Genomic DNA, 27,954 nt, shown 5'->3' with positions numbered 1-27,954 from the left:
TACACAGACACGTTTTATTTCAATCTCTATAAAAGCAACTTGCTACACTCACCAACCCATACATAAACAGAACATTTCTCAAAATATGTATATTGGGAAAACTGATGTACCAAATTCTTACCACAATACAAATTACACTTGTAAATTATAAGAGAAAAAAAGAAACAAAGCACTCATAGGGTGTTTTCATTAACACTAAAGCACTGCAACTTCCCATCACCCCATCTGTCAATGAAACACCGAAAAATCAGTTCAGTCTGCTCAATGCGACACATGCAAACCAACTGGGGGAAAAAAAAAAAAAAAAAAAAAAAAAAAAAAAAAAAAATCACGAAAAAAGATTCTCATTTTGTTCTTCAAGGAAGATTATTGTGATCTCAGTGATGGTTTTTACCTTTCTTATTTCTTCTGCTGACCACAAAATCAGACTCTGATACTGACTTCATATCAGTTTTTATTCTGTAATGTTCACACCAAAGAAAAGAAGAAAAAAATGTGTCAGAAAAAACAAGAAGATAGCAAGGACTTTCTGCCATGTCATTTTGGGTTCATCATGTGGCCGTTCAGATCTGGCAAAGCTGGAGCCCATACAAGTTTTGTTGTTGTTGTTTTTAGTTCGAAAATGGGAGTTTTCTTTACCAATGGTTTTCCCAGGTCTGTACACATTTCCTTTGTTCTCATTACTTAACTCACTGCTAGTGGTAACTCAAAACTGAACAGTTACCAAATGAATAATCATGTTATAGTCTTGGCATCAGCTGAACCTCTTTATAACTTTGGCTATTGTATCAATGACTTTTCAGTTCACATGTACTGTCCCATCTCTGATTCAGTTATTCAAGGCGTTTCATACTGCTGCAACTGCACGGTATACAACCAGTATTAAAAGAGAACAAATGGAATGTTCAGCAAGTCCTGAGTGAGGTATTCTGGAAAAATACTTAACAGCTGATATCACTACGACTTCAAAATACACGTTCCATTCAGACTTTCTTTTGTACTGTCATGAATGCAGTTCATTGAATCTGTAAACAGAAAACCTTTTTTTTCTCTCTCTTATTTCTGGGGAAGATGATACAACTCACTAGCTTGACCAGAACTAGAACGTCATTTCCACACTGAAAAACTATGGCAAGCCCACTGAAACAATGCCAGCAGTTACTTTTTTTGCCCAGCAAGTTTCTTCTCCTCTTTCATGACGGCCTCCACTCCCTTCCTCATCTCATGGATGGCCTCAATCTCGGTCAGGCCCAGACGGCGTTTGTTGGAAATGTCGTACACTCCTCCAACGCTCTCCGTGTGTTCACCGTGGATTCCTGCACAGCACAAAGACAGAGATTTTAGGTTTCAAACAATGACAGTTTCAGTTTCAGTAGCTCAAGGAGGCATCACTGCGTTCGGACAAATCCATATACGCTACACCACATCTGCCAAGCAGATGCCTGACCAGCGGCGTAGCCCAACACACTTAGTCAGGCCTTGAGAAAAAAAAAAAAAAAGGTTGATAAATAATAGATAAGCGTACATAAATAAGTAAATAAATACATAATAATTATAATATGAAAAAAAGGTAGTAATAATAATAATAATAATAACAAATAAATAAATAAGTAAATCAATAAGACAACAATGATGATAAATAGCACACAATGACACAACATTGTAAGGATATATGGCAGCAGCTGTCAGCATCAAACTTGGCAGTGCACATGTGTGGGTGGAGTCAAACAAGCTCTCACTTCATTCACCAAAGCCCTGCGCCTGAACGCTGCTTTGGCATCAAAATTGGTCTCATTAAAATGGTTTTCACATTCTGACATACACTGCACAGAAAGGAACTTACTTCTACAGTTTTTTTTTCAGATGTGTCCACATGTACTCTGGAGGAAAACCAATGGAGTTATGGCCTTGAGATAACACATCCACCTACTAAGTGAGAGAATCTGAGTGTGCTGGTTCTTCTTCTTCTTCTGCGTTCGTGGGCTGCAACTCCCACATTCACTCGTATGCATACGAGTGGGCTTTTACGTGTATGACCGTTTTTACCCCGCCATGTAGGCAGCCATACTCTGTTTTCAGGGGTGTGCATGCTGGGTATGTTCTTGTTTCCAGAACCCAACGCTGACATGGATTACAGGATCTTTAACGTGCGTATTTGATCTTCTGCTTGCATATACACACGAAGGGGGTTCAGGCACTAGCAGGTCTGCACATATGCTGACCTGGGAGATTTTAAAAATCTTCACCCTTCACCCACCAGGCGCCGTCACCGTGATTCGAACCTGGGACCCTCAGATTGACAGTCCAACGCTTTAACCTCTCGGCTATCACGCCCGTCAGTGTGCTGGTTCGAATCACGGCTCAGCCGCTGATACTTTCTCCCCCTCCACTAGACCTTGAGTGGTTGTCTGGGGGCTACTCATTTGGATGAGATGATAAACCAAGGTCCTGTGTGCAGCATGCACTTAGTGCACGTAAAAGAACCCACGGCAACAAAAGGATTGTTCCTGGCAAAATTCTGAAGAAAAATCCACTTTGATAGGAAAAACAAATAAAACTGCACGCAGGAAAATATATATAAAAAATGGGTGGCACTGTAGTATAACAATGTGCTCTCCCTGTGGAGAGCAGCCTGAATTTCACACAGAGAAATCTGTTGTGATAAAAAGAAATACAAATACAAATATTTTCAGTGTTTTTTTCTGCATTAATGTGGCATGGAAGCCAGCTGAGGCTGTAACCTTCACGGGGTTGGATGGGTTAATACCACTGCTGCTGCCAACTTCACACTGGTACTTTTTAGTTTATAGTATGTACAGAACACTAAACAGCTCAATTCCAAAATGTTGGATTTTTTTTTATGCCATTCAAATGAAAGCTATTAATTCACAGTTTCTGTTGAACCGAACACAAGGGGAACACGAATCCCAGATGAAACAGTAAGAAGCAGTGCGTTCATCTGCTGGGAGTGTATGCTTGTGTAATGGAAGTATTCATATTTCAGTTACTTTCACAGACTAATCGTCTTTTTTGCCTCACAATAATCAGACAAATCTTTTATACAATATACTGTCGGGAACAGTCATCTGATCACTGTAGCAGACTTGTGTTTAGTTGCTGTGAAAATCATCATCTGCAATCTGCCCAGTGTGCGGTGGTTGTTGGAATACTGAACATTACTGACAAAGGAGAGATAATGTGTGAAAGACAAAATGATGCTCAGTGAAGTCGGCTTACAGTCACGTCACTTCTCAACCTCATTCAGGTCTCTGCACTCAGCTCTTTCTTCTTCTTCTGTGTTCACTCGTATGCACACGAGTGGGCTTTTACGTGTATGACCGTTTTTACCCCGCCATGTAGGCAGCCATACTCTGTTTTCAGGGGTGTGCATGCTGGGTATGTTCTTGTTTCCATAACTCACCGAACGCTGACATGGATTACAGGATCTTTAACGTGCGTATTTGATCTTCTGCTTGCATATACAAACGAAGGGGGTTCAGGCACTAGCAGGTCTGCACATGTGTTGACCTGGGAGATCGTAAAAATCTCCACCCTTAACCCACCAGGTGCCATCACCGTGATTCGAACCCGGGACCCTCAGATCGACAGTCCAATGCTTTAACCACTCGGCTATTGCGCCCGTCACTCACCTCTTTCAAGTCTGACCTGAAAACCCCACCTCTTCATAAGACAGCCAGCCTCCCTCCCCTGCCTCTTCCTTGTCTCCAGTTTCTTCAGTTTTAGAGTTATGCATGCGTGTGAATGACTGGTGTGAAAGTGCTTAGACTTGTCTCTGCACAAGATTCAGCGCTATATAAATACTATCATTATTATTATTATTCATTCCTGCTCCAGGACAGCAATGCAGGTGATGTGTGGAATGGTCACTGTTGGTATGTGTGGGGGGAAGAGTGTTGTGTTCTTTTCTGTCTTTTCAGTGTCTGTGGGCTGCAGATCTTATCCATTTCAATCAAAAAGTGGGTTTTCATGTGCATTGCCATTTAAACCCCACCAAGTTGGTAGCCGGCCTTCATTTTCAGGGCATCTCCTAAGTTTCATATCCAGTGTATGTTCATGTTTCCATAACCCAAGGAGTGCCGACATGGGTTGCAGGGTCTTTTACAGTATTTGATCTTCTGCATGTGAACACAAAGGGGATTCACTCTCTATACATGCTGGCCTGGGTGATTAGAAAAAAAACAACAACTTATCTTCACCTTTAACTCAACAGGTGTCAATACCAAGACTGAATCCAGGATCCTCGGACTGAAAGTTCAACATTGAAACTATTCAGCAACTGTGCCCTTCACACATTTGTGTGCATTTTGTTCATAGTCATTGTTGCTGCTGTTTTGATTTTGTTTTGGAATTTTTTTAAATATTTTTTTATGAAAGCAATGTGAAGGTGCACACCAAGTGACCATCCATCTGAAACATCACCCACCACCACACCGATACCACACCAACCATCCATTACCCACCACCACACTGACCATCCATCACCCACCACACCATTACCCACCACCACACCGCCCATCCATAACCTACCACCACACCGCCCATCCATTACCTACCACCACACCTTCCATCCATTACCCACCACCACACCGCCCATCCATTACCTACCACCACACCGCCCATCCATTACCCACCACCACACCGACCATCCATTACCACCACACCGACCATCCATTACCCACCACCACACCGACCATCCATTACCACCACACCGACCATCCATTACCCACCACCACACCGACCATCCATTACCCACCACCACACCGACCATTACCCACCACCACACCGACCATCCATTACCCACCACCACACCAACCATCCATTACCCACCACCACACCAACCATCCATTACCCACCACCACACCGACCATCCATTACCCACCACCACACCGACCATTACCCACCACCACACCGACCATCCATTACCACCACACCGACCATCCATTACCACCACCACACCGACCATCCATTACCACCACACCGACCATCCATTACCCACCACCACACCGACCATCCATTACCACCACACCAACCATCCATTACCCACCACCACACCGACCATCCATTACCCACCACCACACCGACCATCCATTACCACCCACACCGACCATCCATTACCCACCACCACACCGACCATCCATTACCCACCACCACACCGCCCATCCATTACCCACCACCACACCGACCATCATTACCACCACACCAACCATCCATTACCCACCACCACACCAACCATCCATTACCCACCACACCGACCATCCATTACCCACCACCACACCGACCATCCATTACCACCACACCAACCATCCATTACCCACCACCACACCGACCATCCATTACCACCACACCGACCATCCATTACCCACCACCACACCGACCATCCATTACCCACCACCACACCGACCATCCATTACCACCACACCGACCACCCCACCACACCGACCATCCATTACCACCACACCGACCATCCATTACCCACCACACCGACCATCCATTACCCACCACCACACCAACCATCCATTACCCACCACCACACCGACCATCCATTACCCACCACCACACCGACCACCCACCACCACACCGACCATCCATTACCACCACCACACCGACTATCCATTACCCACCACCACACCGACACCACACCGACCATCCATTACCACCACATCGACCATCCATTACCACCACCACACCAACCATCCATTACCACCACACCGACCATCCATTACCACCACACCAACCATCCATTACCACCACACCAACCATCCATTACCACCACACCGACCATCCATTACCCACCACCACACCAACCATCCATTACCACCACACCGACCATCCATTACCACCACACCAACCATCCATTACCCACCACCACACCAACCATCCATTACCCACCACCACACCAACCATCCATTACCCCACCACCACACCGACCACCCACCACCACACCGACCATCCATTACCACCACCACACCGACCATCCATTACCCACCATCACACACACCGACACCACACCGACCATCCATTACCCACCACATAACCATCCATTACCACCACCACACCAACCATCCATTACCACCACACCAACCATCCATTACCCACCACCACACCAACCATCCATTACCACCACACCAACCATCCATTACCACCACACCAACCATCCATTACCCACCACCACACCGACCATCCATTACCCCACCACCACACCGACCATCCATTACAACCATTACCACACACCAACCAACCATTACCACCACAGACCATCATTACCACCACCACCAACCATCCATTACCACCCAACCTCAATACCCCCCACACCAAACCATCCATTACCCACCACCACACCGACCATCCATTACCACCACACCAACCATCCATTACCCACCACCACACCGCCCCATCCATTACCCACCACCACACCGCCCATCCATTACCACCACCACACTGACCATCCATTACCACCACACCAACCATCCATTACCCACCACCACACCCAACCATCCATTACCCACCACCACACCGACCATCCATTACCACCACACCAACCATCCATTACCCACCACCCACACCGACCATCCATTACCACCACACCGACCATCCATTACCCACCACCACACCGACCATCCATTACCACCACACCGACCATCCATTACCCACCACCACACCGACCATCCATTACCCACCACCACACCAACCATCCATTACCCACCACCACACCGACCATTACCCACCACCACACCGACCATCCATTACCACCACACCGACCATCCATTACCACCACACCGACCATCCATTACCCACCACCACACCGACCATCCATTACCCACCACCACACCGCCCATCCATTACCCACCACCACACCGACCATCCATTACCACCACACCAACCATCCATTACCCACCACCACACCGACCATCCATTACCCACCACCACACCGACCATACATCACCCACCACCACACCAACCATCCATTACCCACCACCTCCATTGCCCAGCCCTCCTCTGCATCACTTTCCTGCCCTCCAGGCACCGTTATCCTCTTCCTACTCCTTGCTCCAATCCCCTACCCAAGAAACAAACCCTTCCCCACCATGGCAAAACATCCCCCCCCCTCTCTCTCCTTGCTGCCTGTGCCTACCTCTGGCCTGGATGTTGTGTTTCTCACAGAATTCGTTGAAGGTTGAAGTGGCAGCCAGGTTAGGGATCTTGATGTGGACAGAGGCTCTCAGGGTGGTGCCCAGGTTGGTGGGGCAGAACGTCAGGTAGCCCAGCCCTTCCTTCCTCTCGAACTCCAACTGCATCGCATTTATCGCCTGCACATTTGCAAAATCATCTCGGTGAATCACGGCCATCTTCAATATCATCATCTGCAGGCTGTAGTGTAAATAGTAGAAGCAATGGTAGGAGTGGTAGAAAAGCAAATGTTGTAGTAGTAATCGCAGTGACAGTAATAACTTTTATCTTTGAGTATTTCAATAAAGACAATAATACCGCCGAAGATACTTTTGTTTTCTCCGCATAGGCGGATAATAGTTTGCACAGGACAGGAATCAGACTCCCTGCCGGAGTCTGCACTAGTGAGTCATGGTAAAGTATGTGTAGTGAAATAATATCACAGAGAAATTCATCTTCATTTCTGTGTGCTACCCCATCAACTGTGATGAGTTTAGTGTGGGTCACTCTCATGCCATTCACCCAGAATCCCCCACACACACAACCACACCCTGAATCCCCCCCTCACAGCCACACCCTGAATCCCCCTCACACACACAACCACACCCTGAATCCCCCTCACACACACACAGCCATACCCTGAATACCCCCCTCACAGCCACACCCTGAATCCCCCCAAACACACACAGCTACACCCTGAATCCCCCCCCATTGCCCCCCCCCCCCACACACACACACACAGCCACACCCTGAATCCCTCTCACACACACACAGCCACACCCTGAATCCCCCTCACACACACACAGCCACACCCTGAATCCCCCCCCACACACACACACACCCTGAATCCCCCCCCTCATACATACACACAGCCACACCCTGAATCCCCCCCCCACACACAGCCACACCCTGAATCCCCCCCCACACACACAGCCACACCCTGAATTCCCCCCCCCCACACACACACACACAGCCACACCCTGAATCCCCCCACACACACAGCCACACCCTGAATCCCCCCCCACACACACAGCCACACCCTGAATCCCCCCCCACACACACACAGCCACACCCTGAATCCCCCCCCCCCACACACAGCCACACCCTGAATCCCCCCCCACACACACACAGCCACACCCTGAATCACCCCCCCCCCACACAGCCACACCCTGAATCCCCCCCACACACACAGCCACACCCTGAATCCCCCCCCACACACAGCCACACCCTGAATCCCCCCCCCCCACACACACACACACAGCCACACCCTGAATCTCCCCCACCCACCCCCCCACACACACACAGCCACACCCTGAATCCCCCCCCCCACACAGCCACCCCCTGACCCCCCCACACCCCCCCCCCCACACACACACAGCCACACCCTGAAATCCCCCCACACACACACACACACAGCCACACCCTGAATCCCCCCACACACACACACACAGCCACACCCTGAATCCCCCTCACACACACACACAGCCACACCCTGAATCCCACACACACACACACCCAGTCCCATGCTCATCTGCCAAAGTCCAGAAGTCCACATCATGATAGGGAGCTATCAATATTACATAAAGCTACACACAAAAGGAGACTCTGCACAGATTCAAAATATGCAGGACACCACTAAGCCCACAACTGACAGCTGCTTTGTTGCAGAGCCAAGCCTGCAAAGAACAGAACCATCTCACTTCAGCCCTTGTTGCCCTGAGTGCCAGAGTGGAGAAAGTGGTGATACAATGGGTACCAGCACACTGTGGCATCAGAGGCAACGAAAAAGCGGACATTCTGGTAAAAGACGGTGCACAGAAGGAGCAGGCCAACAAACTGGTGTCATACGATGAAATCAAGACAATCATCAAGGCACAGCAAGGAATAAAGTGGCGCCTCCAGCACCCCAAATATAACCCAGAAGACAGATACCATTTGCTGGAACGACGGGAACAGGTCAAGATCTTCCGCCTGAGGACTGGACACAATCGCCTGCTCCACCACATGCATACAAAATTTGGCATTGGACAGAGTGGAGAGTGCCCTTGTGGTGAGGGACCAATGACAACCAACCACAGCCTTCAAAACTGTAGGACGCATGCAGCATCCAGGAGGAAGTACTGGCCAACACTGACAGCAGTGGAAGCCAAACTGTACGGCACCCTGGAGGAGCTGCGACGGACGGCAGCCTTCATCGAGGACACCGGGCTGCTTATCTAATGGGAGGCGAACGAGGAAGAAGTAGTTTCAGAGCCACAGTGAGTGAGCGTCCACCCTGGATGGCAACCTCAGTCAACTCCATCTTTCCAACCTCTTCTTCTTCTTCTGCGTTCACTCGTATGCACACGAGTGGGCTTTTACGTGTATGACCGTTTTTACCCCGCCATGTAGGCAGCCATACTCCGTTTTCGGGGGTGTGCATGCTGGGTATGTTCTTAATCATCATAAATAATGATTAAACATTTCGACAGTTCCAAACAGTTAATCCTGAGTTTGACTGGCCCGCGCTTGCTCTTTGCCATTGGCAAGATCATGCTTGTGTGATCTCAAGTTCTGTACAGGTGTTGAGTACAGGTGTATGCGCAAAATTCAAAAGTTATTCAGTAGCCAGGAGCGCACAGCCCGATCTTCTGTTCTTTGTGTGCGAGCTGCAAGCTACTCTGCTGGCAAACTGGTCACACTCTGCCTTTTATGTGACACTAGATGTCTTGGGTCTCATGTCTTTACACTCACTGATGTTTCTGTTGCAGGAGATGTGCAGTCATTTCATGTAAAGCTGGAAGAAAAATCGGTTCCCCACCAAAGCAATGTCCCATGCCATCCCCTCAAACAAACAGACCAATAATAAGGCAAGAATAAAACAAAAGAAGAAAACATACACCCAAAAATGAACGTCATGAAACACACCCCAACAACAGTGCAGCAACCATACCTTCACCAGACGTGTGTAGACCTCCCCAAGATCGCCTCCCATCTGCATGGAGATGAAGCGCAGATGATCCTCCTCGTTGACCCACACCAGGAAGGTCTTGTTGGCGTTGTGGAAGATACCACGGCCCACAGGCCAGTCATCATACCCACTGGCATCCTTCAAGCATCTGACTCAGGCAGAAAAAAATTAACAAAATAAATAAGAACAATTGGAAGAAGAAAAAGAAAAAGAAAAAACAAAAGGAAGAAAAAAGAAGGAACAAAATAAATAAATGGAAGAGAATCGACAGACAGACAGAAAATACGAAAAAAAACTTAGCCGTATGGAGAGCACAGGAACAGGAGTCATAATGGCTGCCGGAAAAAGAGGGCGCTAGCCAGTGGGACAAAGGGGAGGTTACCTACTTCCGGGAGGTTATCGGCCGTAGTTTCATTTTCTCCGCATAGGCGGATAGTAGTTTGCACAGGCAGGAATGTCAGACCCCTGCCAGAGTCTGCACTAGTTGGGTCACGGTTAAGTATGTGTAATTAAATGGAAGTTTTCTTGGGAATGTGGAAGATACCACGGCTGAAGCTGGTTACTGCCCCCCCCCCCCCCCCCCCCACACACACACACCACCTCCACCCCCCAAAAAAATATGTCTAACGCAATGACAAAAATAGACAGATAGATAAACAAAATTGATGGATGATCACCTTTGCAAGAATTCAGTTAGTTCCTCTGAATCACTGTAGATATTGTTGCTTTTGTTGTTATTCATTATCAAAATAAAACAGTTTGCAATCAGAGTGATTCCGCAAGCTTAGAACAGATGCATTATTCTTTACCTTTCAAGAAGGAAGTAAGTTCATCATGACCTGGACTGTGTTAAAGTCATCATCAACATCATCACTTTAAGAATTATCATGTACATCATCATACAGTTATCAATACCACCAGTGAGATGGTACTGGTCACATGTTAAGATCTGGCAGGCTCTCCAAGAGCGCCTTTCAGAGAAGAGCGCAGGAACTGAGGCAAAACACACTGTAAAGCTTCAAGCTTGTCACTCCATCTTTGTTTGCATTGTATCATAATCATGTGTACTGTTCAACAATTAAACATTATTCAAAACTGATTGAGGCAGACAGCCAAAAGTGGGCTGACAACATTTGACTGGACAGAGTTTTGCCAAAGATAAGATAAGAATAACTTTATTATCTCCAACTGGAGAAATTTGGTCAGGTGCATTATCACAACATAGACAAGTAAACAACACGGGGACCATAACTGTAAAAGTCAACAACAGCTTTTACGAATATTACGAAGATACAAATGTAAAAAATATCTCGTATATCGTTTCATACATACATCCACACACTGCAGGTAATAACTAGTATTCTTAATGTAAAAACAGAAAGAATTAAGAAACATTATTTGAATATAATTATAAACATAGCCTACTAAGTACTATACTGCACATTGATTATAATAGACAGATAAGATAAGAATAAAGATAAATTGCGGAAAACCGCAACCAGAGAATCAACACACACCCGCACCCACCCACCCCCCACACGCGGATTACTTGATTAAACAAGACTAATAAACATATGTTCTCAAATAAAAGCATTTCACATATTCGCTTTTAAAAACATTGCAATTAACTGTCGACAGCCCGGTTAGCTCAGTCAGAAAAGCATCAGACTTTTAATCTGAGGATCATGGGTTGTGTCCCATATTGGGCACTGTCTCCAAGGAGGGAGGTGACAGGATGGTTAAGACGCTCAGCTGCCAATACAGAGTGTCCGTGAGGGTGTGGGTTTGAATCCCGCTCTCGCCCTTTCTCCCACGTTTGACTGGAAAATCAAACTGAGCGTCTAGCCATTCGGATGAGATGATAAACCAAGGTCCCTTGAGCAGCACACACTTGGTGCATGGAAAAAGAACCCGTGGCAACTAGAGTGTTGTCCTTTGGCAAAAATCTGTCAAAGAAATCCACTGTAATAGGTACACAAATAAACAAGCATGCACCCAAGGCCTGACAAAGCATGTTGGGTTATGCCACTGGTTAGGTATCTGCCTAGGAGATGTGGTGTAGCATGTATGGATTTGTCCCAACACAGTGTCACCTCCTTGAGAAACTGAAGCTGAAACTCAGTCCCTATCCTATGACCACCAGATACAGAGAATGTTGGTGGTGCATTCAGCAGTGCAGCACCCCCATGACCATAACAGGACAGGTTTCGGGAGCAGGAACCAGAGTGACCAGTGATACTTTCTTTACACTGTCAGTTCACCTTCCTAAGCTATGAATTGATTGATATGGATACATATATAGCGCTTTATCCTCGGTCAGAGACCAAGCTCTAAGCGCTTTACAAACACAGTCATTTACACAACAGGCTGCCTACCTGGGTAGAGCCGACTGACGGCTGCCACTGGGCACTCATCATTCATTTCCTGTGTCATTCAATCAGATGTCAGGCACGTACACCTACACTCTCAAACTTGTAACATTTAACATTTTACGTGTATGACCATTTTGTTTATTTACCCCACCATGTAGGCAGCCATACTCCGTTTCCGGGGGTGTGCATGCTGGGTATGTTCTTGTTTCCATAACCCACTGAACAATGACATGGATTACAGGATCTTTAACATGCGTATTTGATCTTCTGCGTGCGTATACACACAAAGGGGGTTCAGGCACAAGCAGGTCTGCACATGGGTTGACCTGAATACCATATATCTGCACCAATCAGACCTATCTTTTTGTTGAATATATACCAAACAAATATCTCATCTGATGAAACTGCTCCCTCTTCCATAGCATAATCGCTTCTAATGCCTAACACAGCACTGCGCATGCTGGACAGAACGCAGGGACTCTATCTCTCACTTGTCATCATCCTTGAACAAGAAGTGGTCGTTGATCAGCTGCTTCTCTGTCTGTTTGTCCATGCCCACCAGGGGGTAGTACGTTCCCTTCAGTGGGCCTTTCAGCTTGTTCAAGGCCTCCTTGGTTATCTCTTCCATCTTCAAACGGTCCTGCAGTCAGTATCAACATGTTTTGAGTGTCACTGCAAGAACGTTTCTGACCACTACTGCAAGAACTACAGTGTATTGCATTCTGCTGATGTGTTATAATGGTCTGGCATGTATGTATTGTATGTATATTATATGACACCTACACAGCAAAAAAAAAAAAAAGATGAAATAAAATAAATAAAACAAGAAGAAATATAGAAGAAGAAAAAAAGAAAAGAAAAAAAGTGCATTTCCATTTTTGCTCTAACATTTACATTTCATGGCAGTGCTTTTTCGTTGAACAGTTCAATTGTGTTTTATATGTGAGCAAGTGATGTTGCTGAACTTAAAGGCATCTGCTGTGTGTGATGTATGATGAGCTGTGGTGTCCTTTTACATCAAAGTGCATTGTACTGATTTACAAAATGTGCTCTGTGTGTGTGTGTGTGTGTGTGTGTGTGTGTATTGTATGCATGCGTGCCATGTATGTGCACTTATGTGCCATGCATGTGCATGTACATTGTATGTGCATTTATGTGTTCATGCACACGAATGAATGGCCTGCATAAGTGCATGTATATAAATTCTGCATATATTTGTGTGCAGGTGTGTGCTCTTGTCTACACAGCAGTACCTGCACATACAGGTAAAAAAAACCTATGATCAAGCACGCACATTCTATGCGCACGCTCAAACCTAATCCATCTGTCTTCTTTCTTCTTCTGCGTTCACTCGTATGCACACATGTGGGCTTTTACGTGTATGACCGTTTTTACCCCGCCATGTAGGCAGCCATACTCTGTTTTCGGGGGTATGCATGCTGGGTATGTTCTTGTTTCCATAACCCACCGAACGCTGACATGGATTACAGGATCTTTACCGTGCATATTTGATCTTCTACTTGCATATACACATGAAGGGGGTTCAGGCACTAGCAGGTCTGCACATATGTTGACCTGGGAGATCGTAAAAATCTCCACCCTTTACCCACCAGGCGCCGTCCCCGCGATTCGAACCCGGGACCCTCAGATTGACAGTCCAACGATTTAACCACTCGGCTATTGCGCCCGTCCATCCATCTGTCAATGTCCATGTGTGTTGTTGTTTTTTCTGCACAATCTAATTTGCTGAAGCTGTCTGCTCCAGCGCCTCATACTGCCCAATGTCTTACCGCCTTGGTTAGGGTTGGAGGGAAGCCAAAGCCTTTATGCGAGCGGCCCACACGAACACGGGTGGAGACTATCATCTTTCCAGACGGGTCCAGGTCAGAGAAACCCAGATTGTCCAGGTCACCAAAGTTGGGATCAGGATGGGTCAGTTTATCCACTTTGTGGTAGTCCTTGATGACCTTGTCCAAAATCTTACTGAAGGTAGTGTAGGCCTCAGGATCGCTGGCATAGATACCCACGTTACTCTGTGGATTTCTGGCTCCTGCACAGAAAAAGCCAAACAGTGAGGAGAGAGCACACACACACACACACATGCAAAAAATGAAAAACAACTTACGACTGTTCTTAAAACAGTCCTGTAGCAAATAAAATGTAAAATTCTCAAAGTGACCAAAACAACCGAAAAATTGCCTTGGAATAAGTTCTATGATTAAGAATGACCTACTATTTCAAATGCAGTTATAATCGAGACATTTGCTACCTTTTTAATGTTTCAGAAAGCAATAGTTCTCTTGATTTTGAAGACATCAGTCTGCAAAAATTATCACCTGACCTAGGATGAAGAAATCATTGGGGTATCAATTCATGTCGTAAATCATGATAATGAGGACGTTCCATGATGAGATGAAATTCATCTCCAAGCACTACAAGCTACACATAGGGCATAATCCTTCATCTTTTAGCATATCATGGTAACATACAATTTCAAATGGTAGCTTGTGATGGCTTCAATGAAATTTGATAAGGTCATAAAAATTAATGTCTGGTAAACAAGGTATATGTTTATAAGGTGTATATATATATATCTATCTATATATATATATATATATATGTGTGTGTGTGTGTGTGTGTGTGTGTGTGTGTGTGTGTGTAAAAGTAAAAATGATCACAGTATTTTCAAGAACAATGCCAAAGATGCTAGCACAATGCACTCTTATAATAATAATAAATAATAAAATGCAGGCTTACATTGTGCCATAACCCCATCTCAAACGGGGCTCACTGTGTTTTACAATAAGATTTACATATTTAAACTAAGTGACATAAAAATTTGTACATGAAATAGAATAAAAAATGACATAAAATAAATAAATAGACACAGTCTCACATCACAATTGCTAAAATACATATTTCAGACTATCTCACATCATGCTGGCTAAAATGTACTCAATTCAAACTAAGTGACATATCTATACCTATCTATCTATACACATATATTTATACATACACACACACATACATATGTATACATACACATACATACACGCATACAAATATATATATATATATATATATATACACATACAACACAAACACACAAACACACATGTATATCCATTCCTGTTGACAAGCTGCCCAAACACTAACAGAAAGTAAACTTAGATAAATAATCAGGCAAACATAAAAAAATTTTTTTAAAGAATTACCTGACCGTATGCAGTCAGCTAAAGTGCCACCATATTTCGTTTCAAAGTTTTTAAACTTTCGATACAAATCAGGAGTCAAATGTTTTTTCAGCAAAGATTTGCTTTCACCACTGCGGAGATCCCTCCACAGCGTTTCCACGTCAGACATCTTTCAGGATCAGCTGTAGAAAATGCACAAAATAAGAAAATCTCTCTCTCTCACTGTCTCCTTAAAGCAACTGAACTGTGGATACCTAACTTATAACTTATATGTCCTTGAAGAACCCCCTCTTCAAAAAAAAAAAAAAAAAAAAAAAAGGCACAGAGGTCAAAGTTTCAGCCAATGAAAGCTAGCTACACAACCGGAGGTTTTGAAAAGTCTCCTCTATCTCTGCTTCTGTACTACGACGCCAGCTTCTGCCCTCTTCTCCCCTCTTTCTCTCCCTCCTTACCACCTCACCTCCCCCCCCCCCCCTTTCCCTGATCATCAGTGAAGCAACTGATCAAGGGCATGGAATCCACAGCACTTAACCAACAGTAACCCGTCTTATTTTGCTCTCTCACAGGCACGCGTGACAGAAAAGCTGATAGCACACACAGCCACTCTGTCACCTTGCACAGACCTCCGGCTGTTGGCACACATGGAATAGACGGAATACACTTTACTGTGATCTCCAGTTTTAACTCTCTCCATACGAACGGCGAAAGAAACGACATTAACAGCGTTTCACCCCAATTACCATCATCAAAATATTGCAAGCGGAAGGCTCTTATACTGAAGAGGTGAATGTTGACAAAGAATCCCACAATACTGGCGACAGAAGCTAAAGGTTGGGTCATTCAGACACCCACTGGACATCCGAGGGGTCTGTGTAGAGGAGAAGAGAGGACTGGCCGTACTGAGTGAGTTAAGGACATAACTACTAAGCAAATGTAGTTTTGTTCACAACAGGGGGGTGCAGGGAGGCGGGGGAGATGTGGGGAAGGATTAAAAAAAAAATATATTAAAAAAAAAACCCACTGCAAAATCATCTTCACACCCATGAACAGAATTTACCGATTAACAGAATTTCACATCGCTCAGCTAGATTCCCTTTGCAGATGCTGGATTCAATCAGAAAAGTGAGGCACATGCTGTGCAGGCAGCATCAATGCTCTTTGCCACAGGCAAGACAACACCCATGTGTAATATAAAATAATAAACAAATAAATAAATAAAAACACTACCTACATGTACTGATAACTCGCGGACCTAAATTATTAAAGGCACAGGCCTGATCATGTTGGTGTAATTGCAGGGTGCGACACGACACTCGCATTAGAACTGACTCCTGCTGGGAACAACAATCAAAGATGCTTCCATGCGTACCTTAGAACAATAAATCTGACTCCTGACAACAGGCCTTCTGTGTGCTTTTGGAGCAACAAAAGCCTGGACGACTCGGTGCAGGCGAGAACATCATGGAAGTACAATTTTCTGATGATGAAGGATGTTTTCACCGGGTCTATATTATTACTTGCTTCCTCCTTTACAAATTGGGCGTTTTGTTTTCAGTTGGTGCATTCTCGTTTTTAATGGGTTTAGTATACTATGCAGTGATAGGAATGCTTAAAACTTGATGTGGGCTGTTTGATTGCATAGTAGTGCAGTGTGAGAATGCATAAGCGAAGAACAGAGAGGAGGGGGTGGCGCGGGTAGAGAGGATGAAGTGATACAGACAGAACGAGATTGTGCATGCACATGTGCATGTGCTGGTGTTGGATTGATGCCTGTTCACATCCACCATGCCTGTCACACAATGAAACAAAAAGACACCCACATATGCATGTAATTATGTGTGTGCATGTATGTAGAGAGTGGTACAGTGATCCTGTGAAGACAGATCGACCTGGGGTTCTTTGACTGCCCACATGAAATAGCCCTTACCATGCACATTATAAATATTTCACACACACGCACACATACACTGATACAGATTGATGGAGGAGGATGGCTGGAGGAGGATGGGGGGTGGATGGATGGATGGATGGATGGATGGGCGGATGGAGGTTGAGTGATGAACGGGTGAGTGTTTGATAGATGGATGGATGTTTGATAGCTGGATGGGTGTTTAATAGATGGATGTTTGATAGATGGATGGGCGTTTAATAGATGGATGAGTAATGGATGGGTGTTTAATAGATGGATGGGTGTTTAATAGATGGATGTTTGATAGATGGATGGCTGTTTGATAGATAGATGGATGTTTAATCGAAGGATGGATGTTTAATCGATGGAATGGGTGTTTGATGGATGAATGTTGTTGAATGGATGGATGTTTGACGGATAGATGGAGGATTGGTCATTATTTGGTGGATGATGGATGGATACTGCTGACTATACGTCCACACACACATACACACACATTCATGCCCACACGAATGTGCACGCCCCGTCATACACACTCGATTAAACACACCAACTCACATTCATTACAGACGGGTTATTAAATAACCCATACGCGTTTGTCTTTCCCGATAGCACGTCACACAGACTCGCAAATGGAGAGGAAAGAGGAAGTACTGCCTGAACGAGAGCAAGTTTGTAAACTGAGGGAGACCGTTTACCGTACCGCTGTGGCACGGACACGAGTTGGAAGGGGGCGGACGAGTGAGAAGACATGGTGGTGGGAAGGAGGCGGGGGGGGGGGGGGGAATAGTGGAAGGGGTGGAGGGAGGAATCAGCCACTGACCTAAAAACTCCGGGCTCTGTCCCGACTACACCCCCCCCCCCCCCCCCCCCAAAAAAAAAAAGCACTCTCAGCGCTTTTCGTGTGAGTGGTAGCACAACCTATGGTGCTACATGCGAGCCAAAAGTAACTTTTCTAAAATCAATACAGTGCGTGTTTTTTTGTTGTTTTGTTGTTTGCTTTTTACGTGTGTACATGGCGACAGGGGCTCCCAGGGCAACGCGTGACGACACAAGGCACAGCCACGTGTACCGGGTATGGTTGTTTTGTGTCAACGGCCTGCGCGTGTGTCACACAAGCCATTAAATGTCAGGCAGAGGTCATCCACTGCTGCCTGGGAAAGCAGACCAGAACAGTGATTGCTGTGTGCCAGTCTGGGCAGTTGTCACTGCAGCTCAATGATTTACACACACACACCACACAACCGAACCGACTTGACGTCTAATATTACTGTTGCAGTTGTGCCTTCAAGTCGATACATGATCAAAGCTACTGGGCTATTCAAGTTAATTAATTTTTGCGTTTTGAGGCTGAATGTGGAGACAGAACAGACATTGTGTGCGCGCGCACACACACGCACAGAAATTATCTGACCATCCGACCTTCGGACCTCAACCAAAACAGTATCGCGAAATCAACCTGATGGTTGTGGATAGTCAAATGGATGAAGAAATAGAAGAAGAGGAAGAAGAGAGAATGTCTACGGTGTCAATTTCCCAGTTTGTCTCCGAGTGATTTTTTTTTTTTTTTAATAACAATAAACTGTATACATGCACAGCCCATAATTTGTGTTCGTGACCTGCAGTTCCCACGCAAGTGGCGAAGGCCTGTCGTTTCGGCAACGATACCCCGTTTTCTGGGACTAGGTTTTATGTTTTCGTTTCCGGACACTGTACCGATCAACCCAGACTAAACGCACGCGTTCGCCCTCCCAGACACACGCACCAGGACTCCCCCACCCGACAACAGCCAGCACACCATGAGGACCAGCCTCGGACCGACAGCCAGGACTCCACCACCCGAACTCAGCCAGGACACAGCGCGGACCTCCCTCAGACCTCATCCACGGACATCCGCAGCACGCCAACGGCCAGGACACAGCGAGGACCACCCTCCGACCTAAAAAACGGACATCCCCAGCACGCCAACGGCCAGGACACAGCGAGGACCACCCTCCGACCTAAAAAACGGACATCCCCAGCACGCCAACGGCCAGGACACAGCGAGGACCACCCTCCGACCTAAAAAACGGACATCCCCAGCACGCCAACGGCCAGGACACAGCGAGGACCACCCTCCGACCTAAAAAACGGACATCCCCAGCACGCCAACGGCCAGGACTTAGCGAGGACCACCCTCCGACCTCGAACACGGACATCCCCAGCACGCCAACGGCCAGGACACAGGGAGGACCACCCTCCGACCTCAAACACGGACATCCCCAGCACGCCAACGGCCAGGACACAGGGAGGACATCCCCAGCACGCCAACGGCCAGGACACAGCGCGGACCACCTTCAGACCGCCAGCCAAGACTACGCCCCCACAGGACCACAGGACCAACGCCTCGACCATACCAGCCCTCACGGAACAGACTTAACGGGCGAAATGCCCACAAGTCGTTAAACTTACCCCTACACACACACTAAGTCATAGCTATGACATGCACGAAATTAAAGATGGCATGTCTGAACAAAAACCACGTACGCTGCGAGGATCAGGGGAATAAAATCCCTTCTACCACAAACTATAGAAACGACCAACATCACTACAATCGTGCACCGTCCTCCCTCCGAGATATGAGTGAGATGTGCACCACACACACTTCAGCAGGCCATGAAGCAGAAGAGGGGAGAGGGGGCGGGGGAAGCAGATGAAGGGATGTGTGCGTGCGGGTTGGGGGAGGGGGGTGGAGATGGAGAGGACGGCCCACCACGAACGGCGCTTTGCGATCGCAATGATCAGTTTAACCTCATGCATAAACCAACTGACACGCATGCTTGTGTCAACTCACACTGCTGCGTACGTGCTTTTTCACATGCGCCCGTGCACGCTGCACACCTTTGCGACAAGGTGAACAAAGAAAGTCTAGGCTCACATGTCGAGCGGGAAATGTGCCAGTCAGCTGTTGTCAATATTTATAATAAATAAAATAAAATAAAATAAAAACATTTAAAAGTTTAAGAGATACGTCATACAATCGTGACCCACAGCAAGGAAGATTTTTGTACTACGTGCTCTTACCAGTGTAGTCATTTGAAACTGGGCTGTTTGTGTGGAGGCTCACTGTGACCTGAATACTAAAAACCACACACACACTTATTCAAACGACACTCTTTTAAACTATCACAAGTTATCCAGTGCATTCACTCCAAACAAAACGAAATGAATAATGGACGGAGATCTTTTGTTCTTTTTTTTTCTTCTTCTTTTTTTCTTTTTTTTAATTGGTGAGGAGCCTTCCGCGTGAACCATGAAGCCCTATACGACAAACAAAAACCTATCCCTCCTCGTGACGGGCGCAATGGCCGAGTGGTTAAAGCGTTGGGCTTTAAATATGAGGGTCCCGGGTTCGGTAAGGGCGCCTGGTGGGTAAAGTGTGGAGATTTTTCTGATCTCCCAGGTCAACATATGTGCAGACCTGCTTGTGCCTGAACCCCCATCGTGCGTATACGCAAGCAGAAGATCCAAATACGCACTTTAAAGATCCTGTAATCCATGTCAGCGTTCGGTGGGTTATGGAAACAAGAACATACCCAGCTGACCCTGTTTAATCAGTGACATATCTGAAGATTAGACCAAAGGGGAATTCATACAGGTCTGAAAAGCGACTTTCCGTGTCAACATTTTTGGTGTGAATACAAGAACCACAATAATACCAGCGCTGACACACGATCCTGTCCGTTTCTCCGTTCTTTGCAGAGGAGTTGGGGGTGCGCTTGCTTGTCAAAGAGGGGGGTAGGGGTGGCATATAGGCTATATCGATCTCTGACGGTCGTCAGCTCACGCCGCCCGCCATGCAGACTTCAAGGCTTTCCCCCCCACCCCTACACCCCTTCATCCTCCCCACTCTGGAGATTATAACTAGAAAAGAAAAAAAACAACCGGTCATTGCAGAGGTCGTTCCAAGGATATCTATTTGATACATTGGCAACTTATATAGAGGGTAGGGAAGACAGAGGATAGGGGGTGGATGGGGGGGGGGGCAATCCAATCAATACCTTAGGAATGTATGTATTTAAACAAGCGCTATTCAGACTACCAACTGGTGTGTAAAAGCAAAATACAATACGCTGATCCCGTTTCACACATTCTCTCCCACTTCCCCAATACAACCCTTCTCGCCAACTCGCCCTCCTCCGTAGTGAATAAGCTCCCTCCCCCATTACACGTCATTTAACAACAAAGGGAAATGTGGAACGGTCTGAGGAGGGTTGGTAGGGTGGGGGAGGGTTGGGGATGGGTCGGGGTAATCCAGGCTCGGCTGTTCAATGTGAGGGGTCTCTGGAAATCTTGCTGACACACTGTGATATGCATTACAATACGTGGGTCTGGCAGATATTCAAGAATCCCTGAAATGATTTTTCATTTGCCTGAAGAAGAGCCTGTGGCTCGATACGTCGGCTCTTTTATTCCAACTAAGTCGACTGTAACCAAGATTCTTTTAGTCTTCCTCTTACTATTCAAGAAGTAGTTCACATTTGAAGCCGAACCTCAGTGAAAAAACAAAAACCCACATTTCAACATATTACAATATAAATCATAACATAAAAAACAACAACTACTTATCATGAAGAGAGAGAGAGATAGAGGATCAACTGCGGTCTGAGTCGTTTACAAGCCGGCCGGCAAGGCGACAGCACCTTTATGTCAACAACCGGCTCTCCCGCCCCCCCTACCCCCTCTCCCACCCACCCCTCCCCCAGGCCATGACCGCACATAGATCTGTCAACGTCAGCACTGGCTGTCTCAAGGTGCCTTTGAACGAACGTTGAGCAATGCACATGGACAACACAGTCATTCAGTCCATGCACACACCTTCGAGAGGTTTAACCTGGTCTTTGCTGATAAGATTAAGAAACTGCACGGTGCATGTGTCTATGTTGAGCGGTTTTCAAGTTCATGTTCCGTTCCAAATGGGAGTGCAACGCAGGTTCATGCGCTTTCGCGCGCGCGCACACACACGTAGGTACACACTCGCGCGCGCGCGCGAGCGGTAATAATGTATGGTACGAAAATTCTAAGAAAGTGACTGATTTATTTTTAATTAAATGGCTAAAGCTGAACGTTCTACACACACACACACACACGTCAGTTTACGCAGCTGTTTTTACACACGATGTGTGTAACTTGCTCACCGCTCTTTTGTCCACGTTGGAGTCCCCTAGCTCAGTTTCAGTTTCACAAGGAGGCGTCTCTGCGTTCAGACGAATCCGTATACGCTACACCACATCACGCAAGGCAGAAGCCTGACAGCAGCACAGCCTAACAGGCTCAGACAGGCCTTGAGTGCAAGCATATTATAAGCCTACATGTTGCCTATAGCTTGTGAAACTGTCAAATTGGATTTATTTAAAATAATTTTGCCAAAAAACATTTGTTGCCATGGGTACTTTCTCAGTGCGCCAAGTGCGTGCCGCACAGCCCTGCTAGCTGCTGCCTCTTAGCACAAAGGGCAAACCCCTCTTACTCTTAGTAGCTTTCACACAGGCAACGCACGCTCGTACATATACACATTATCTGTGAGGAACTGCCATTTTTAATTACTAAATGTGCTCTGAACAAGATATACATAAAACATGTCAAATCTATTCGGGAAAAAAGACACACAAACACACGCGCGCGCGCTTGGGTTACACGTCGAGATACTGGCTTCAAATAATGTATGAATACGTGTATTTTCGTTAGATATTTTGATTTTCATACAATTCTGAAAATCCCTCTATCATCTCTCACCCACCGCCCCCTTACCTCCCAAAGCTCCAGCCCTACCCGAAAGATTTACTGCGCTCATAGAATGACAGACCAACGGTAAGGGCATATACCTGGGAAAAAGAAATCGAAGGACAAGAGAAAATACCAATTTAGGTCAAGGCACTATACACAGTTATATTGATCTGCGTTTGTTGGCAGCGCCTTTCTGATAGTACGCCAGAACTCTGTGTGTGTGCGTTGTGTATGTGTGTGCGTGTGCGCGCGTTCATTAAGATAATGACAATATACAGCTAGTATCGTCCGAATACCGATCGAGTGTCGGTCTCAGCCTGACCCAGTCGCAACAACCGTCGGTTTCCTTCTTTAATCCCCGGGTTTCTGCCGTTCGTGAATGTCAAAATGCAGTGTAATTTTTGTTTGTGAACTTCGAACTGACAATCAGTTACGAAGTCAGTTGGCGATTCCCCCACCCCCCTAACAACGGGGTGAGTAGTAATTACAAGGCGTGAACGTTCATTCCGCAAGACACACACAAGAGTGGGGGGGAACTTTAGGAATGAGGGCATCGCCAGTCAGTTTTCTGAAGTGCCATGGTGTGGCCAATAGATCGCTGGCGAGTTACGTGCTCACATGACTTACAGATGCGCGTCACATCATCTGTGCTCTCGAAGTTGATTGGCTCTCCGAAATTTCGAGCAACAAGGCGATCGAGAGAGGTGGAACGTGCAAAAGAGAAAGGCTTCTTTTTCCGATTTTTTGTTTCATATTAAAATTATTTTTGTTCTTTTTTTTTTTTTTTTTATTGTGCACATGATGGCACTTCATTGTACTGTGTCTGGTTGTAGCAATGGAGGCTATCAACAGAAGAAATGGGGGACAGCACATGTAGTTCTGCTTTTGCCGATGTCGATCACCTTTGGCATTGCTTGCGATTTCGAGTAAAAAGTTTGATGCGCATGTGCAAGATCCAAGATGGCCGCGGAACTCTCCAGTGGTCTATTGTCGGTCTCTCTCTCTCTCTCTCTCTCACACACACACACACACACACACAAACTGAACGTGATGAAGTAATTGTGTCTTTCGCAAAATTCATTTCAGAAGCAAGCGATTTGCGTAGAAAGAATACCAATACTCAGTTTTTCCTTCGGTCACCAGTGGATGGGAGTGTGGAAGAGGTTAAAGTTTGCTTGATTTGGTTGGTAGCCAGATGGTCATCTTTTGAAGTTAAATGGATTTGGTGAAGTCCGTGCGTGATGATACATGTATGTTGTTGAAAATGTGTGTGAACGTATGAGTGGTTGTGCGTCAGCGTGTGCGAGTGTGGATGAGCATATTTTGGTTCATTGTTGATTGCGTTTGGATACGTGTCTTTATATTAGCCAAACAAATTTTTGGCCGGCACAAAATGAATTGTAACCCCCTTGCTGAAAGGATATCTTTGCCAATGGCAATAAAAATCTGTGCCAGTGTCACCGAGTGTCTCTCTCACACACACACACACCACACGAACGCGCGCGCATCCGGTTTCATTCAGCTTGAAAATCTTTCTACTCAGTCGTCTGGGCACTGGCTAAATGCCAAAAAAAAACCCCACCCCACATTATGTATCCGTATCCTCTGTGTGTGTGTGTGTGTGTGTGTGTGTGTGTGTGAACCCGAGAAAGAGCTGGGTGGGGGGGAGAGCGAGAAAGAAAGAGGAAAAAACAATGAGAGATAGGAACCGGCATCGAAAGGGAGAGAGAGATAGAGAGAGTGAGTGAGAGAGAGAGAGAGGCAGAGAGAGAGAGACAGAGAGAGAGCGAGCCCGACCCTCCAACAAAAAAAGGAAACGGCTTTCATGTGGAGCAAGTATTGAAAAGCATTCCAGGAGTCCAACCGTCCACACAATTAAATTAACGCCTTCCAACTTCGATCCCACCAAACATCTACATAACCGGTGAAAAATAATAAATAATGAAAAAAATACAACGAAAAAACTCAATGTTTGCTCGGTATGGGCCTCCAAGTTATAAAAAAAAAAAAAAAAAAAAAATCGTTGGGCATGTGACATTATTGACGCATGCTAGCTAGATATCTAATCACACGCGAGACGTGCCAGTGACAAAGCGAAAAACAGCGTCAGCGTTTTCGCGACCTCTGCAATCTTTGGCCGGATTGAACTCGACCATTCATTTTGTCTTTCGTCTTTGTGGCCTGTGACTAAGGTCAGTTTCAGTAGCTCAAGGAGGCGTCACTGCGTTCGGACAAATCCATATACGCTACACCACATCACCCAACGCGCTTAGTCAGGCCTTGAGGCCAACAGCATTGTTAGATCCGTTTCTTTGTAACCTACAGGTATATATGTTTCCTTGTAACCTACAGGTATATACGTTTCTTTGTAACCTACAGGTATATACGTTTCTTTGTAACCTACCTACACCACAGTACAGGTGTTTCTCTAAAACCAACAGTGTAGTATATGTTTCTTTGTAAACTTCGGTAGTTACATCTGTTTCTTTCAATCTTTGTAAGCTACAGTAAAGATATATATCAGTTTCGTTGTAACATACAGTATGATCATGTCTAATCATTTGTAACCTACAGTAAAGTTATATATTGGTTTCGTTCTAACATACAGTATGGGCATGTCTAATTCTTTGTAATCTACACAGTACAATTACAGCTGTTTCTTTGTAACCTACAGTATTGTTATACCTGTTTGTAACCTACAGCCTATATTTAGGCCCACATGTTTCTTTGTAAACGATAGTTACGTGTCACGTTCGTCTCTTCCTCTGTGTGTGTGTGTGTGTGTGTGTGTGTGTGCGTGTGCGTGTGTGTGACATGGCAAATCAAAATGTGAAGGTCAAAAACGTGACATTTTGCATTGTTCGCACACGCTGTGCGGAGCACGTTTTGTCGTTTCTGCCGGGTCGAACAGAGCTATGTACGTGTGTGTTGCAGACGCTGTTTCGTTTCTATTCCCCAACAGCGAAATGAAACAAAACAAAGTTGTTGTTTTTTGTTGTTGCCACCACACCCTTCGCCCCCAACCCCTTTCTCCCAACTGTTAAAATCGGAAGCAAACAAGGAAACTAACAGTAACACCATTAGCAGGATTTGAACTTGAACTTGACAAAATCAGTGTATAGGCCTTCTGTCTTTACACGGTCCATACGCTCCTACTGTTACTGTGGCATTCGTGGGTATTATAATGCCCACAGACAAACAAAGACAAACTGGATTGTAGACAGTTGAACTGCCTTTCCAAAAAGCGTCGAGCCTGCTTTTGAACCTATCAACTGATTGGGCTGTGACCACTTCCTCAGGTAGGCTGTTCCAGGTGTTTACGACTTTCTGGGAGAAGTACCAGCTGCGTACTGCAAGCCTGCATCTACCCTGGGCCAGTTTCAGGGAGTGACCCTTGGTGTCCAGACTGGTGTTTCGCTGAGTGATTTGCTACAATATAGGTTACAATTAAAAGCCCTGTGATTGTTCTCATATGATAGAAATTGTGAAACATGATTTCAGCAGTTAACAGCGTCAAAAAAGATCAGTTGTAAATGATCCACGCATGGGTAATTATAATTATGTACTAAGACGACCCCCCTCCCCCCCCAACCCCCCCCCCAAAAAAAAAAAAAAAAAAAAAAAAAAAAAAAAAAAAAACCACGATTTCCTGCCTTTTGACGCCTTAAGTACTCCACACTGAGTGAAGCAGCCCACGACAATCGCCCACACCCACTGACGGCTCCCACACCACGTTCACTTGGATTCAACTCGATTGCTCGTGTATGTGTGTGTGTGTGTGTGTGTGTGTGTGTGTAAAAAATCAAATTTGTGTCACTTCACAATGCCACTAACAGCCTTCCTGCATATATTTTTTGTTGTTGTAATTATAAAGTACGAACAGCACCGAACGTTTTTCCTCTTTCCTCGTTATTTCTAAAAATAAAAAAAACAAGACAAACTTGAACCACATCTTAATCCGGAAGAGAAAACGACACCGGCAAGGCATTTCTTCCCAACCACTCCTCCGTGTGAGCAGTGTTCACAACAAGGCGTGGACCTTCACTCCGTCACTCACACCGAGGAGTGGAGGGGAAGAATTGTGGATATTGCCGAAACTGATCTGGATACAGTTCAACAACAGAAAAAAGCAAAATCGATGCACCCGAAGCATATTCTTGTCTCTCTCTCTCTCTCTCTCTCTCTCACCTGATCGTATACAGTCAGCAAGGGTTCCCCCATACTTGGTCTTTTTGTCTTTCAGCTCATTGTAAAGATCTACAGTCAGGTTCTTCTTCAACAGCGACTGATGCTGCAGCTGGCTCCAGAGTTTTGTCAAATCGGCCATGGTGGTTGACGGAGTTCAAACGAGCTGGTCAGTGGAGGACGTGCTGGTGAACGTGCGCTGTGAGCTGCCGGGCGCAGAATGCGGGGCTGCTACTACTGCTCTGTCAAAGTCGTTTGAATGTTAACACACGCCTTGTCCGGGCCCGTGACTCACACTGGCGGGACACTGGCACACACACACACACACACACACAGAGTAAAGGGAAATAACTACACTCCATGGTGCGGAGAGGGTGCGGGATGGGGGGG

The 27,954-nt window shown here is 45.9% G+C and overlaps 1 protein-coding gene across 2 annotated transcripts; it reads right to left on the bottom strand.

Annotated features, from left to right (window-relative positions):
- On the bottom strand, positions 1-27,833 carry LOC143282774 (arginine kinase-like). 2 transcript variants are annotated; one of them, XM_076588539.1, is made up of 6 exons: positions 27,568-27,833; positions 14,301-14,560; positions 13,002-13,150; positions 10,121-10,286; positions 7,154-7,328; positions 1-1,316 (listed from the first exon to the last, which is right to left on the bottom strand). In XM_076588539.1, the coding sequence occupies exons 1-6, from the start codon at positions 27,704-27,706 to the stop codon at positions 1,159-1,161; spliced, it is 1,047 nt and encodes a 348-aa protein (XP_076444654.1). In that variant the 5' UTR covers positions 27,707-27,833; the 3' UTR covers positions 1-1,158. The 2 variants fall into 2 exon arrangements, with proteins under 2 accessions (XP_076444654.1, XP_076444653.1); XM_076588538.1 differs by lacking the exon at positions 27,568-27,833 and adding an exon at positions 15,726-15,904.
- Between the last annotated feature and the right edge of the window lie 121 nt (positions 27,834-27,954).

Source organism: Babylonia areolata, chromosome 6 (assembly GCF_041734735.1).
Source record: "Babylonia areolata isolate BAREFJ2019XMU chromosome 6, ASM4173473v1, whole genome shotgun sequence".
NCBI lineage: Eukaryota > Metazoa > Mollusca > Gastropoda > Neogastropoda > Buccinidae > Babylonia > Babylonia areolata.
The sequence above is the reverse complement of the archived record's forward strand: the minus strand, read 5'-3'. Positions and strand labels throughout refer to the sequence as shown.

Coding starts and splice junctions, on each gene's coding strand:
- LOC143282774 (XM_076588538.1), bottom strand. CDS start 15,873: ATGTCTGACGTGGAAACGCTGTGGAGGGATCTCCGCAGTGGTGAAAGC. Junction 14,561..15,725: donor AGCTGACTGCATACGGTCAG/GTAATTCTTTAA, acceptor TTTTCTGTGCAG/GAGCCAGAAATCCACAGAGT. Junction 7,329..10,120: donor TCTACACACGTCTGGTGAAG/GTATGGTTGCTG, acceptor GCAAATGTGCAG/GCGATAAATGCGATGCAGTT.